This window comes from Alligator mississippiensis, chromosome 12 (genome assembly GCF_030867095.1).
Source record: "Alligator mississippiensis isolate rAllMis1 chromosome 12, rAllMis1, whole genome shotgun sequence".
Taxonomy (NCBI): domain Eukaryota; kingdom Metazoa; phylum Chordata; order Crocodylia; family Alligatoridae; genus Alligator; species Alligator mississippiensis.
In genome coordinates this window covers 37,289,315-37,304,849 of record NC_081835.1, presented here as the reverse complement: position 1 = coordinate 37,304,849, position 15,535 = coordinate 37,289,315, and the positions used below count along the sequence as shown (strand labels likewise).

Sequence of the window (15,535 nt, the reverse complement as noted above, 5' to 3'; positions counted from 1 at the left end):
CACCCCTAGTGATTTGTCTTTTTAAACCCTGAGTCAATAGTTCTACTACTAAAATCCTTCTACATGAGCACTCTTCTGTTGAAAAGCCTTTGGTAAGGAACATTGTTGAAAGCTTATTGAAAATCCATATATGGCCAACTGGATCCCCCTTAGCCACATAGTTGTTAACACCCTCAAAGAACTCTAGCAGATTGGTGAGGCAGGACTTTCCTTTACAGAACCCATGCTGACTCTTCCCCAAATCATACTTGTTGATGTAACTGCTTTTATTTTTTTATTATAGATTCTCCCAATTTGCAGGCGAATTCTGTCCCTGACAGGGTGGGGGCTGCTCCGCACTTATGTCTTAAAACTGTAACAAGCCTGTGTGCTGCTGGCCTGCACAGGGAGCCAGAGTAGCAGCTTGGCTGAGGGAGTGCTTCACAGGTGGTAACAAAATGATATTTGAATCTCCCCCTTCTGGGTGTGTGAACACACTGGCATGAAACCGTACACATCAGCACTACTTTAAAAACAAATCTTTCATTCATGGTAAAGTCTGGCCAGGGAGCATGCGAAGGCTTCCACCACAGGGAAAAATAAATCATGTATTTCCCCTTCCTAGAAGTGCCATGCAGTCACATCTGTTACTGAAAGTGTTTTTGCACAGGGGAAGGTACAGAAAAAAAGCTCTTCTTTCTATGGAACAATTAATAAAATATTTCCTTCTGCTACATTTCTATCACAGGGGTGGGCAAAATACAGTCCACAGGCCAGAGTCAGCCTGCGGCAGTGCCCGCTTGTGCCATGCACCTGCCGATGGCACCATCCCAGCAGGGCTGCTTCACCTGCTGCTGCTGCCAACCAGGTATTGCTCAGCCCCCTACACCCCAGTGACTCCTTCCAGCCCTGCTGTGCTGCTTTGGGCAGCAGGTAGCATGGGCAAGTGGCACCAGCCATGAGGACAAGTGCCAGGTACCCTACACCCAGCTGGTGGGGGAGGGGAGAAGGAAGAGGGGGAGAGAAGAGCTACAGCTGGGTAGCTCCTGGCCCAGCACTTGGGGTCCAGCTCCTAGCTGCCTTCTACCCACTCCACCTGCCCAGCTTGATGAGCAGCCACCTGCAAGTGGCTGAGTGGGTGGAAAGTGGCCAGAGCACAGAGCCGACCCTAGGGGCATGCAGGGCCTGGGGCATATCAGCCGGGGGGGCGGGGGGAGGAGGAGAAGGATGGCAAGTGGCCAAGGCGCAGACTGGGATGGGGGTGGCGAGCAGCCGCTGCGCAGAATGGTGGCACCCTTGGCACGTGCCAATGGCACTGTCCGCAGGGCCTGTACAGCACTATCTGTGGGGGCCCCCCAAAGCGCAGGGCCTGGGCCATTCACCCCACCTCCCCTCCCAAGGGACGGCTCTGCCAGGTCAGCACAACAGGGACAGAAGGAGGAGCCACTGGAAACAAGGGGAGCCAAGCAATAGCATAGCAGCACCTGCAGCAGCCCCATCAGGAAGCTGTGCGCACTGGCCAGGGCCCTCAACAGACACGAGGCAGGTGCAGGTAGGAACACAGTGCAAGCTGCCCCAAGCGGGGCTCAAACCCAAGCGGAGCACTGCGGGGGCAGCTGTGGGCCAGATCAGGGTGAGCTCTGCTGCATGCACCCCTCCCACCCCCACCTATCTCCCCGCACCTCAGCTACCTCCGAGGACCTAGTGTGCAGCCAGCCCCACAAACGCATGCACAAACACCCCCACCCATGCCACACCTATGCATACCCATACCCCCAATACCTGCTGGACACCCCCACCCCTCCACACGTGCACACATACAGCCCCAACCCTGCTATGGCCTCTGCCCCCATCATACAAGAGTAAGACTTTATTTTGAGCTATTAAAGAATCACCTCTATACACGCTGCTTGAACAAACAAAATCAGGACAAAAAATATTTTTTTGAAATAAAATTAAAATGCTATAGCAGATGTTTGATTTTCAGTATATGATTTTTTTTTAAATCTATAATTTGTTAAAAAGATATCTGCTGAAAGATACTGTGTGCGGCCCTCGACCACAGCTCAAATTCATTAAGTGGCCCACCAACTGAAATAACTGCCCACCCATGTTCTATGGTGGCAGCTAAATGAAAAAAATAGTCAAAGCACTCAAAGTTTTATATCTGTATTACATTACATCCAGTGATCTTTAAAGACATACAAATAGGTTTTGTTCAGGTTAATTTCCAATTTCCCATTGGTAACAAAGCTAAACAACAAAAATTCATATGGAACAAGATATGGCCCTATGGCAACTAACTTGCCTCTATTTCTGGAGCATCTGCTTCTGTCTCAGGAGGATACAATTCATCCAAAGCCATCTCTGAAAGAACAGATGAAAAGCTTTTACTATAAACACAAGACAAATATTCTTCCAACATTTGATTTTCTGCATAGGTAACTGGTAGGGGGTGCACAGGGGTGCACGTGCCCCCTGATGGGGACGGTGCCCCCCCGACAGCTGACACTGATGCTGTTGGTAGGGCTGGTGCCCCCAACAGGGCCACCACTGCCATTGGCTTCTGTGGGTGCCCCCGCAGATTCAGGAGGCACCAGTCACTCATGATTTTCTGACTAAAATATGATAAATTAATGTTTCTTAACACAAGGGTGCACCTATAAAGATATTTTTGGCTGATACCAATGGCTGATTATTAACCAGCCATATTGGCCAATGCTGATCTGACTGCCGATATGCAGCCCTGCAGCTTGGAGAACAGCATCTGGCCAGTAAGTCGGTGAGGGGGAAGGGACGTGGCGGGGGGCAGAGATTGAGGTCCTCCTGGTGAGGGAGGGAGTGGGGCTGCGCAGCCAGGGTGGGCATGGGACAGAGCGGCAATTCCTCACCATTGCATGCACCCCTGGGGGAAGGCACGGGGGAGCATGTGCCCCCCAGATTTGTGTATGAGGCAAGGGCAGGCTGCCTGCTGTGGGCTCAGGACTGTGGGCGAGCCAGTCTGTTTCTGGTGGGAGGTCTGGGCTGGGGCTGCGCTGGGAGTGGGAGTTACGGGGTGGGCTACAGCCATCCTGAAATTCACTGTAGCCACCCCGCAGCCCCCCTGCTGCATGTCCCAAGCACAGCCCCAGCCCAGCCCCCCAGCTGGGAAAAGGCTGGTGCAGCCCCTGGCCCCGAGCCCGCAGCAGGCAGGCTGCCCTCACCCCACACACAAATCTGGGGGGCACATGCCTCCGTGCCTCCCTGGGGGTGCATGCAGCAGTGGGGAGCTGCCCTCCTCCCCACTTCCCTGAATGAGCCTCCCATGGCTCCATGCTGCACCTCACCCCAGCTGGGCAGCCCCTGCCCCAGCCCCAGCTCCATTCCCTCCCTCACCATGGGGGCCTCCATCTGCCCTCTCCATGCCTCTTCCCCCCGGCCCCCCAACTTACCAGCAGGAGGCTGCTCTCTAAGCTGCCAGGCTACATTCCTGGCCGCGTGAAGACTGCATCTGTACATATGCACGTGGCATCTATTGGTGACATTACCAGCTACACCGGCCAAAAAAAGCCGGTTGCTGATCATGTCAATTTTCCTTTTATCGGTGCTGATACAATATGGACTGCTATAACGATGTACCTCTACTTAACACTACAAGTATGAGCCTAACTTGCTAAAGGCAATAATCAGCATCCAAGATAAAAAATGATGATGAGAATAATGATTATTACTTTGGGAGTGTCAAAGTATTTCATTAAAACACATTTGGCCTAAAAATTTAAGTCATTAAAATATTTAATTTGGGAACCCAACTTGAGGGAAGAACTGTTCTGAAAGTCTTTCCAAGTTTAGTGATATATTTCCAAATGTTAGCAGCTGATGGTATGATGTATTTATAGTACCTAGTATTTTAAGACTAGTTTTGATTGTTCACCAAGCTTATATACATCAATTGAAAAGTAGTTTTAAAAAGCTACAATCATTTCAGTATAGAGGCTGCTTAAGTTTTGCATGGGAATCAAGAAAGAACCTCAGCACTTTGCCCTTGTAGGCTAGTGGCGACACACTACACAAGGAAGGAAATCAATTGGCATTTATAGCAATGCCAAGAGAATCTTCATTATTCGCATTAGGAATCCTTGCATGTTCTGCCTTAGGTACAAGAAAAGGCAGTGGTGCAAGATCCACAGAGTAGGCTATAGCCAAGGCTAGAAGTAGTTTGACATACAGCCTCAGATTACGTACCATGCCATTATACGTAAGAGTAGAGTAATGTCAGCATTTCTATCATAACATGGGACACAACCAAACGGCATGCTCATGCAAATATAATTCAGGCTGGGACAATTTACTTCCCATGACTCTGACTAAATGGAGTGTTTTATAAAATTCAGTCAAGACAGAATAAATTAGACAACTAGTCAAGTTACCACTTAAATGGCAATTAGTGGGTTTGTTCTTTCAATAGTTAAAAAAAAAAAAAAATAGCAAACGCATTTATGAAATGCCACACGTACACAGGAATTACAACAGCATTATCTGTTGCCTGCTCTGGGACAGATTCTTAGAACTACATCTTTAAATGCAGAGGTCTGTATATTACCAGTAAGACACATTTTCAGACAGGCAGTCTTCTGGAGGAAAGTCAATAGTTAGACTACCTATTGAAACCCACCCAAAGCAGCAAACATCTATGAAGGGTTGTTAAAGGGAGGAAAAATAAGTCATTTATTGCTTTATTTAGTTCATTCATTAGTTTACCTTCAAAGACATTCAATTTTTGAGATTTTTTCAGGATGGCTCTTACACCAGGTATGGCTTGATCATACTGATGGAGAACTTCCAAGAAGTGTTCCTGAAACCGTTTATCTTTTTGAGAAAGACTATGCAAGAGCAAAACTGTGTCCCGCAAAAACTGAACAATTTGTTCTTTATACATATGAAAATTGCTCTCAGATCTTCTAACCTTCACCCACTGTCTATGTAACATTACGATAAGTGCCTTAACCACCTGCAGGAGAAATAAAAAAGAAAACGGGTCAAAACAAAGAGCAAAAGATACAGCATTAGTCAGGGAAAGGACTTATTTGTTTTGCCCTTTGGTGGTCAAACATATCAAGTAATCAAATTCCAATGTATAGGAAGGAAGCCTGCCTCTCTCTGTTAAGACTTTTAGAAGGCAGCTTTGATAGAACATGGTACTATACTGTACCACAGCAGTTGAAGGCAGAATGTTACTTGACACTCCCCTGAGCAGAGGTGGTTAGCCATGTTAGACTGAAGTCAGGCAGAAGGCAGGGCAACATGGTACTTAGAGCAGCGATTCTCAACTAGAGTGAAGTGAGACTGTTTTAAGGGTGGCACAAAATATTAGCAGTTAGATGTGCAAACAGTTGCACGTGATGAACAGGATAAGCCTAGAGATTTCCACAGAGAAATTCTTAATGTCAAAAACATTTCTGACCTGTTGTGGTCCTCACAACAAAAACTGCTTGATTATTTTTCTATAGTCAAAATGAGTGTAAACTATGAGCTGGCATTTTCTGAGGGGTGCCCTGAATCTAAAAAGATTGAGAGAATAACCAACTTAGAAACTGTCTGGTTCAGAGACATGAGCTTGCATAGACAACAACCTTATTCATCCATTGATAGCATTTGATGAAGTAGCTTGTTGCCTATGAAAAACTACCTTTCTACACCAGAAAGCCTCTACAGTGCCACCCTGCCCTACCTTCTGTTTACCATTCTTATATGGAATTGGACAGCTTTAATAGGCTAAGTTGGATAGCTCTAGGGACATACCTCAAGGCTGCACTGGCAATCTGTATCAAGTAGTAACACTGATGGACTGGAGCACCGCATGCACTTGGTCAGGAATCTAACAGCCTAGTGCAAAACATACAGAGTTTATTACAGTGAATTCTGTAGATTTAGCAAGCAATCACACTAGCAATAAAAGGAAGAAGTGACACTTATATTGCTAGCTTTAAAGATTCTAGCTTTCTCCCCCAACAGTCTTTACATTTTAATGATAAATTTCCACTGTGACATCAGCTAGACCTTTTTTTTCCCCTTTGTGGCTTCCAAGAAAACCTCTCAAACTGAAGAGAAAGCTCAACAAGGGTGTGTGGGGCTGTGGGTACGGATGTCATTTTATCTTCTTCAGTGTCCAAAAGTCAAACCCTAATTACGTGTAAATTCATATTGTAAAGCTGTTACTATAGCTTTAATAAAGTATTTTAAGAACATGCTAAAGTTTTAGAACAGGGCTCAGAAGTAATACTAGTACACTGAAATATATACCAAAATGTAACTATACCACGGGGAAAAAATGACACTTGCCATTATATGGCAGCATAAGAGTAATGATGTAGCTGTATAAAAATAAATTATGATAAATCCAAAATAATGTATTGGTGAAGTTGTTTGATCCATGGAACATGTGGGGAACTAAACTTGAAGTTGTCGAAACCTATAGGTACTTGGGTGTGTTATTCACAGCTTCTCCATCATGGAAACATCATATTCAGGCAGTTAAAACTAAGGCAGCCCAATCGGCTGTGGCTACAAAGAAACGTTATGAAACCATAGCAGGACAATCAGTCCAAGCTCCTATATCAGCATATAAAGCCAAAGTTACCTCTCAGATCTTAAATGGCGCTGAAGCATGGGGTTATGCCGCTAGTAATGATGTAGATGTTAGGGATCTGAGAAGCTTCGGTCTCCAATTCGATTTGGTGGAGATTTGGCCCGATTCAGTGGCTGAATCTCTGAATCCGAATCGAATCAGAAGACCCTTTAGTCCAGGGGTATCCAACCTTTTTGAATGTGGGGCCGGATCATGAACTTTTTATCACCCAGTGCGCCAGCGAGCTACATTCAAAGACCTCACAGGAAGTAGCATCACATCAGGAAGTGATGTCACGTGACCTTTGACATCAATGAAGTTGCAGGAAGTGACAATGAAATGGGTCTAACCAGTTCAAAACTCTCCCTCTATAGCATCTACCTCAGCCACTGTTCGGGACAGGATACTGAGCTAGATGGACCATTGGGCTGACCAAGCATGGCACTTTTTATGCTCTTATGTTTTTTGGCTCAGCTTCCAAACTATGGCTGAGATTTGCAAAAAGGGGTAGATAGGCACGTTACAAAGTTGCCATAAAAGATTTGGAGCCCTCTAAATCCCATTCATTTTAATGGAAGTTGGCCTTTTGACTCAACTTTGAAAATCTCAGCCCAAGGTGCCAACCAAATAAGTCAAAATATATTTTGTATTTCTATGCAGTGCATCTATGTGGGGCTCTCCAAGCATTTTACAAACATTAAATGAACCTCAGGACATCCCTGCTTTTCAGAAGAAATGTGGTGGTGAGGACATTCTGGGAACATCTCTCACCCTGTGTGTGTGATCTGCTTCTACTGTCCTTGGACCACCCTAGAAGGGCCCTTACTGCCTCATTTCCAGTTCAGAGCAGGTAAAGTATAAGTGGGTAGGAAGGGCTTATTTTTTGGCAGCAGGTTTGAGTGGCCTGAAGCTAATGAAGATGTACCCACAATTAGACACTGACCAGAGTGGGAACACAGTTGTCCTCACTTATTAACATGGCTCCAAGGCCCTAGCCTGTCTCTGCCTACATGTTGTTCTCATGTCATCTTGCTTTCCTAAATTTCATGAGAGTAGAGGATTCCCATCATGCCTCCTGGACTGCCGTTACCAGATAGCTGTCCTGGTTCTAAGGTTGTGCTTCTGACTTTCATGGCCTCTTTTAGGGTGCACACTTAGAACTCTGGCTTTTCCTTCCCACCCATTTTGCTGAATTGTGATTATTCCCACGGGGCATGAATTTAGTTCAGTGGCTATGATTCTGCTTTCTCATACAGAGGCAATAACTCTCACAAAGTATGGCATATTTTAGTAGGATAAAAACATTTTGAAGGCCACACAGAGCAATAAGAAATCTTTACTCACATGAGCTTACCAGGTATCAACCACCTGTTACCTGGGTTCCTGGCAGGTATAGACACAAGTTTATTAGCATGTTGTTCCAGAGTGAGTCCTTGTGCCATAGCCTACATCAGGTCTCAGATCTAGGGAGCCTGACCCCTCCCCAGCCATAGGCTTGTCACATTATACCAATTTGCTGGCTGGTGCAGACCCGGCTGGGCTCCTCCCATCCCCAGCAGCACATGGGAAGCCAGCTTCAGCTGCATGCCATTTTTCCTGGCCAGTGCTGACCGGGCTGGGTCCATCCCATCTGGAGCAACATGCAGCTGAAGCCAGCTTCTCACGAGCGACTGGGGATGGGAGGAGCCCAGCCGGGTCTGCACCGGCCAGCAGAAGCGGCGGCAGAGCCGTGTGTCGCTCAGGATGGGACGAGCCTGGCCAGAGCAGCAGAGGCTGAGCTGCATTTTCCCCATGGCTGCGCCAGTGAGTCCCGAGAGGCATGCGGCTCCACCACCGCTTCTGCTGGCCAGTGCAGACCCAGCCGTGCTCCTCCCGTCCCCAGCAGCACGTGAGAAGCCAGCTTCAGCTGCATACTGCTTTTCCTGGCTGATGCTGACCCGGCTGGGTCCATCCCATCTGGAGCAGCATGCAGATGAAGCTAGCTTCCCACGAGCTACTGGGGACAGGAGGAGCACAGCTGGGTCTGCACTGGCCAGCAGAAGCGGCAGCAGAGCCGTGTGCCACTCGGGACTGACTGGCACAGGTAGGGGGAAAGCGCAGCTGAGCTCCTGCTGCTCTGGCCGGGCTCATCCTGTCCCAAGCAGCACATGGCTACTCCTCTTCCCACACACACCGCATCGGCACTGTCAAGCTGACGTGGTGCGTGTGGGAACCTTGTCCCTTCCCCGGACCTTCAACAGCCATTAGGAAGCTGCCAAGGGGCTGGGGGAGGGACAAAGGGTGGAAACAAAAGTAAACCGTGTTTACCTTTGTTTCCCGTCACAGCACTGTGGACCACAGAAAACAGCTTGGCAGGTCGCATGGTGGCCCACGGGCCGTATGTTGGACAAGCCTGCTTTAGTCCCTCCAAATCAAATCGGAACCCTCCAAATCAATTTGAAGAGATTTGACAATTTGGATATAGATGCAGCTTTAAATGTTTTTTCTACATACCTTAAGGTACCAGGCAGTTTGTGAATGCTGCAATGGTGGTGCGGATGGAGCATCCCACATGAGCACGGGGGGCTCCCCAGTGCACTCAACAGCAGACCTGGAAGTGGACTTGAAGCACTTGCGGTACACTTCTGGATCTGCCAGGGAGCATGCTGGGGGGCCCCCTGGTGCAGCAACTGGTGCCTCCTGGGTCTGAGGGGAGCACCCGGGATCCCCCTGTGGCTGATTGCCAAGCCGGACAGGCATGGGAGGCCCCCCAGCGCTCTCAGCAGCAGACCCGGAAGTGGACCACAACTGCTTCCGGTCCATTTCTGGGTTCACCACCAAGCACACCCCCCTGCGCTCCTGTGGGACGCTCCACCATCACAGCATTCACGAGCCGCACCTGGTACCTTGAGGTATGTAGAAAAAAAAACACACAAAAAAAAACATTTACAGCTATGCCTATGTCCGAATCGCTGATTCTCCGAAATCGGCATCGAATCTTCAGATTCGGATTTAGCTGAATCGAATCAGGGACAGTGATCCAAATGAACGAATCGAATCAGTGTCCCCAATTCAGGCCGAATCCGAATCAAATACAGCCCATTTCGCATGCCCCTAGGAGACATACCTCAGAACAAGTTTCTTAGGGCTCTTCCTCCCTCAATTCCTGCATCTTTTTTGATATTAGAGATGGGAATGGATTCTATTTTAACTAATATTATTATTAGAATGGCAGGATTTTGGTTTAAAAATCCTACTCCTTTTAGCATCTCATCTGCTTAAATTATGCTATGTAGAAGATATTAATAATCCCCCTCCTCTCCAATCACCCTTTTCTTTACCATAGTATTCCACCCCAGAAAGTGCAAAAGTATCTCAAAGATAATGAAAGATTTTTCTCTCCCATAGAAAAGGTTTGGGTTTTCCAGAGGATGAGAGATATTGTCAGGCAGAATGATATTGCAGTGGCTAGGGCTGCTCATATTGCCTTTTTATATACTCTTTGGAAATTCGATTGGGGTGCGGGAGAAAGGTATTTACAGTTGGATCTCAATAATAAGTGGCGATCCTCTTTGACTAGACTCAGGACTGAATGCCCACAGCTGTTCTGGCTGGACACAGATTTTCTATTCTAAGGGCTAAAAGATGTTGCCCAGTCTGTCTAGCAGTGTTGGTAGATATTATCCACTATGTTTTAGAATGTTCTTTATATAATGACATAAGGAGAACCTATTTATTACCGTTCTTGCAGAAATTGATACATTTTTCAAAAAGAGAGAAATTAATCTGGCTTTTACAGCAAACAAATCCTAAACTAGTAAACCATCTTGCAATTTTTGCTTATAAGGCTGAGGGATTAGAGTTAAATATCCTTTGTTACTGATATGAATGATATATTTTAACATTAGATTTGATTTTATTGTCTCAATTGTGGATCTACGCACAACAATATTATACAGTCATGTCTTGATTTACTACTATATTTATATTAATAATGTTATGTTAGTGGGCTCTATTTTTAGTATAATATTTGTAGCTCGGTTACTTTGTTCAAACTTATTTATATTATGGTTGTGTGTGCGTGTGCGCTTTGTTGTTTTCAGGAGCATGGCATTTAGCCAGAATCCTCAATAAATTGAAACTGAATTGAATTGGTGTAGCTGTGAGGGTCCAGTAATTATGTGAGGCAAAGATTTCTTAGGGTGATCTCTTTTATTGGACCAGCTATGCAGCTGGGATAGTTAGACAAGCTTTTGAATGCAAGACATTCTTCCTCAAGTTAAGAACGTCTTGCATTCAAAAGCTTGCCTAACTCTAATCCCAACTACACAGTTGGTCCAATAAAAGAGATCACCCTAAGGAAGCCTTGCGTCTCGCATTAGGCAATATAGTGATCTACCACTAACAGTACAGTCCTCACTGACAACTTAATACAACTGAAAATTTGCCTCTTATGAATGGGTTTGTTTCACTTTTATTTAGTGATTGGCACAGATTGAATCTATTACATTTAATAGGGGTGTTCAACCCCTGGCCTGCAGCACTGTCATCTGGTTTACGGGACTCCCCACGGGTCTGGAAATTTAGCAGCTGGGGAGTAGTGGCACCTCTTGCCTGTTGCCAAATTTCTATACCCATGGGGAGCCTTAGGGCCTGGGTCAGGTGCCCAATCCCAGTTCATAGGCCTGGTCAGAGGAGGACCCTGGGCCCCAGGGCCCAATCCTGGTGTGGAGGGGACAGGACAAGGTGGTACCAGGCCCGCAGGGCCCAATCCCAGTACACAGAGGCAGTAAGGGGTGGTGCCAGAGTCCAATCTCAGCACATGGGGATGGAAAGGAGCAGTGCTGGGGCCCCATGACCCAACCCCAGCATGAATGGATGGTGCCAGGACCCCTGGGGATGACTCCTGGTACACAGGGGCAGGAAAGGGGTGGTGCTGGTATCCATAGCCTGATCCTGGCACTCAGAGCTGCATCCAGCTGAAGAACTGGCTCTGTGCCACTCATCTGGCCCACAGGGCTGAAAGGTTGAGCACCACTGACATATAACATTAAAATGTAATCAACGATGCACACAACACAGTGAAAAGTAAAGAATGAAGAACTTAGTAGAAATAAAATCGTCAATATATGCTGAGAAAGAGCAAGGCTTTTTTCCTCAAGCAATTTCAGATCAATAGAAAATAAACCTACAATCACTTCATTTCTCTACCTAGTCTGAAAATAAATAAAGATCTTGAATGCACAGTTGTCTTATACTTTCTTAGTATTACAACAAGACTATGAGCATGACTTTAGAAATAGTTACAGCCCCATTTAACATTTTAAATACCTCATAAAACTAAAAATTAATCTCTTAATGCAACAGATATATTCAGTGCCACAACTAAAATCAGCAAGAAAGCTTACTGTGCGGTATTACTGACCATATTCTTCCTTATCAGGAGTGGGATGGAGCAAGCATTTGTTAAAAAAAAAAGCCTGTTATTTACCTCTTGCTCCAGCTGAAGCCAGTGCATTTCAGATGCAGATTTATCTGGTCTTGAAGTAATATACATGTACAGCGCAAGAAGTAGACAGGTTTCTGAAAGATAGTTTTATTCATTTTTTATTTCAAATTTAATCCATTAATACAAGGTTCAGTTCCTTGGTTCACCACAAACCTCTTGTATGATGCTGGGCAAGTCAGTCTCTCTGAGTCTCTCTATCTGTAAAGTGGGGATAATACTTCACTCTCTCTTAGGGGAATATAAAGATAGACTGAAAGGCATTTACATGCTATCATGCCATACACACTTATGCAATTAAAGTTTTGTGACAGTCGCCAAACTTTAGAGCTAGAAAAAAGGACACTGTTAGCAGTTTGGTCTCAGCCTAGAATATGAAGAGAGAGAGAGAGGCAGTTAGCCTTGCTCCACTGTTTGTTGGTTAATTGCCCTAGAGCAGGGCTGTCTAACTGGGGGTCTGTGGGCTGGACATGGCCCTCCTCCACCTTCTGCTTCCTACCCTCAAGCCTGTAACTGATTCTGCAATGCAGCCTGTTGGGCTGAGAGAGCCCAGGGCCAGGGAGTTCAAGGGGACCAGGATAGGGGTATCCAACTCTGGGCTGGTCAGAGACCATGCATTGTGCAGCATCCCTGCCCCTACCAGGGCTGTGCCCTGCACACTGCACTGCATGATATCACCCCCTTCCCACTCAAATTATGCAACAGATGCTCCCACACTGCTCTGGACATATGCTGCAATGTGTGCTAATTAGCATACATTGGAGCAGACTCAATTAATAGCCTGCTGGAGCACGCTAATTAGCATGCTCTAGCAACCTCTGGAGGTATTATTCCCACTTTACAGATAGAGAGACTCAGAGAGACTGACTTGGCCAAAATCATACAAGAGGTCTGTGGTGAACCAAGGAACTGAACCTTGCTCTGGATTAGCATACATCAGAGATGTCCAGCTCAGTTTGCAAGCATCTGTTGCACAGTTTGTGTGCGCGCGCATAGTGGGGGATGACATGCAGTGCAATGTGCAGAGCATAGCCACAGTGCAGTGATGGAGGGACGGGGGGATGCTGCATAGTGCATTGCCCCTGGCCACCCTGAAGTTGGATAGCCCAACCCTGGTCCCCACGCTACACACTGCATGCTGAGTAGAAGCACAAGAATATTATACTGTAGGCACTATCCAACAGATACTACTGCACAAAAAAAATTCTAGTCTGTAGTACATACAACATTTACTCAAGGAAGAAACAAACATAAATACATTCCATACTTATTCCAGAGGATGTTAATTTTAGAAGGACTTTCAGAGTCTTTGGAAGCTACTATTTCTCTGATTTTGCAGTTGCTGAGCAATTTATAACTAAAACAGCTATACTATGTTTGGGAAACAAAGGCAGCCCTTGCTTCAGTTTTATGAGGAGCACATCCCCACCCTCTTCTAGTTTAACAGTTAAAGCAGCAGTAAACTATCCCTTGTCTCCACACAAAGCACTGTGGGCATCTTTCACATGCTCTGGGATGGGGAGGCACTTTAATTATAATGGCTCCAACATTATAAATTATAACGTTTTAATTATAGTGCTTTAATTATAACAGCTCCAACATTCATCCTCTCGCTCGCAGCCTGTCTCTCACTCGCTGACTCCTCAATTTACATCTTCGCTGACTGGCTTTCTTGCATGCATACAAGCCCCTGGCTTCTTTACTATTCATTCCAACCAGGAACAGCACACACCAATTGCAGATGCTTCCTCAGTCTGACGAAGGGTTTTTAAACCCAAAAGCTTCCTAAGAAGAATTTTTCTAACTACATGAGTTGGTGTAATAAAAGATATCAGATAGGTAGACAAGGTTCTTTGGATCATTGTCCTTAGACCAGCACAACTACAACCTACACCCCTGTAATGGCTCCAAGAGCCACTCTAATTAAAGTGCCAGCAGCAACACATGTATTCAGCATCCTGCACTTCAAAATGGCAGTGGAGGCACTTTAACTAAATGAGCTTTAGTTAAAAGTGCCCCTGCCATCATTTTGAAGCACAGGGTGCTAAATACACATAAAGCAGGGGTTGCAGAAGTATGCTAGTTAGCATGCTCCCGCAGACTTGATTAATTGAGTTTGCTCCAATGCATGCTAATTAGGACACATCAGAGCAGATGTCTGGCACATGTATAGGTGCCCTCATATCTAAGTGCAGTCCACCCAGCTACCACAAAATCTGGGAGAAACAGTTCCAATTTCTTGATAAAGGGAGCTGGACTGCATGATGTAACTGAAGTTTTTACTTCACATTTATTTAGTCCTGTACCAAGACTAAAAAAAAAAAAAAAATCTTCGTCCAGATCTAACATTCATCTAATGTTTGTGTTTAAGTACCAGTTTCTTTTTGAGACATGGTAAGAATGTTGGTTATTTTTTCTTGTTGCCCTTTGGTCTTGTCCACTGCTAAATACTAATCAGGGTAAAAAAATCCATGCATTTTACTTCAAGGCTATTGCTACTTTTAGGAAGCATTAGAGAAGAAACATTATTTTAGTACATACTCCACTGAGCTGTTTCTGTAAGTTGTAATTTCCAATAGTTACCTGATTCTGGGGGCCTGATACTTGCAACATAGCTATCAGATGGAAACCAAATTAGTCAGAAAGTCCTTCTATTTGTTATTTGTGGTCCAATGGGACCACATACCTAACAGTGGGATTAATTTCTGCAGCTCAGTCCCATTCTTTCCCACCCCAGAGGCAGGATTTGTAGTGGGCAGAATCTTTTATTGGACCAACTGCACAGTTGGAATAGACCAGGGGTGGGCAAATACGGCCTGCGGGCCGCATCCAGCCACCAGAGGGGCTGTGTCCAGCCCCGTCTGGCTGAGGCACTGCCTGGTCATGGCATATCCTGCCACCACCTGGGCGCACAGCAGGGCTGGGGCGACTCCACAGCTGGAGTGCCTTTCTAGGCAACCCAGGCAGGAACAGCTCCTTCCAGCTGCCACCACCACTGATCTCAGCACCACAATACTGGCGGGGACCAGTGCACACAGCCCTGACCCCCCGGGCCCCGGGCCTGCTCTGAGCTTGCCCACCCAGGCTCAGTAGCAGCGGTGTGGAACAGGTCCATGCCAGGCTGCCCTGCATTTATGTCACGTCACCACCACCTCTGGGCTGCCTGGCAGGGCAGCAGTGGCAACGCAGAACAGACACAGGGCAGCCCCACACAGACTCTGGGCAGCTACGCCAGGAAGCGCTGGTAGTAAAGAGGAAGAGAGGCCGCTTTTACCTGGCACTGAGCAGAAGTTTCTCTCCCACCTCACAGCTGCTGAGCCTGGGCCCCAGCACCTGCTCCAGGCTCACTCATCCAGGCTGAGCAGCATCAGTGGTGGCGGCTGGGCAGAAACTGTTGCTCAGCATGGGGGGAAAAGCAGCCCCTCACCATTGCTGGACAGTTCTCTGTGTAGCCACCCAGAGCC

At 46.4% G+C, this 15,535-nt stretch overlaps 1 protein-coding gene across 2 annotated transcripts in view; it reads right to left on the bottom strand.

Moving 5' to 3' along the window:
- Nucleotides 1-2,132: 2,132 nt before the first annotated feature.
- ATRIP (ATR interacting protein) overlaps nucleotides 2,133-15,535 on the bottom strand; it is a 40,052-nt gene continuing 26,649 nt past the window's right edge. For both annotated transcript variants that reach the window (XM_014595388.3, XM_014595386.3), the window contains exons 10-13: nucleotides 12,057-12,148; nucleotides 5,761-5,844; nucleotides 4,720-4,969; nucleotides 2,133-2,346 (exon numbers count right to left, since the gene is read on the bottom strand). In XM_014595388.3, coding sequence (XP_014450874.1) covers nucleotides 2,279-2,346; nucleotides 4,720-4,969; nucleotides 5,761-5,844; nucleotides 12,057-12,148 — 494 coding nt within the window. In that variant the 3' untranslated portion in view covers nucleotides 2,133-2,278. The remainder of the gene's footprint in view (nucleotides 2,347-4,719; nucleotides 4,970-5,760; nucleotides 5,845-12,056; nucleotides 12,149-15,535) is intronic.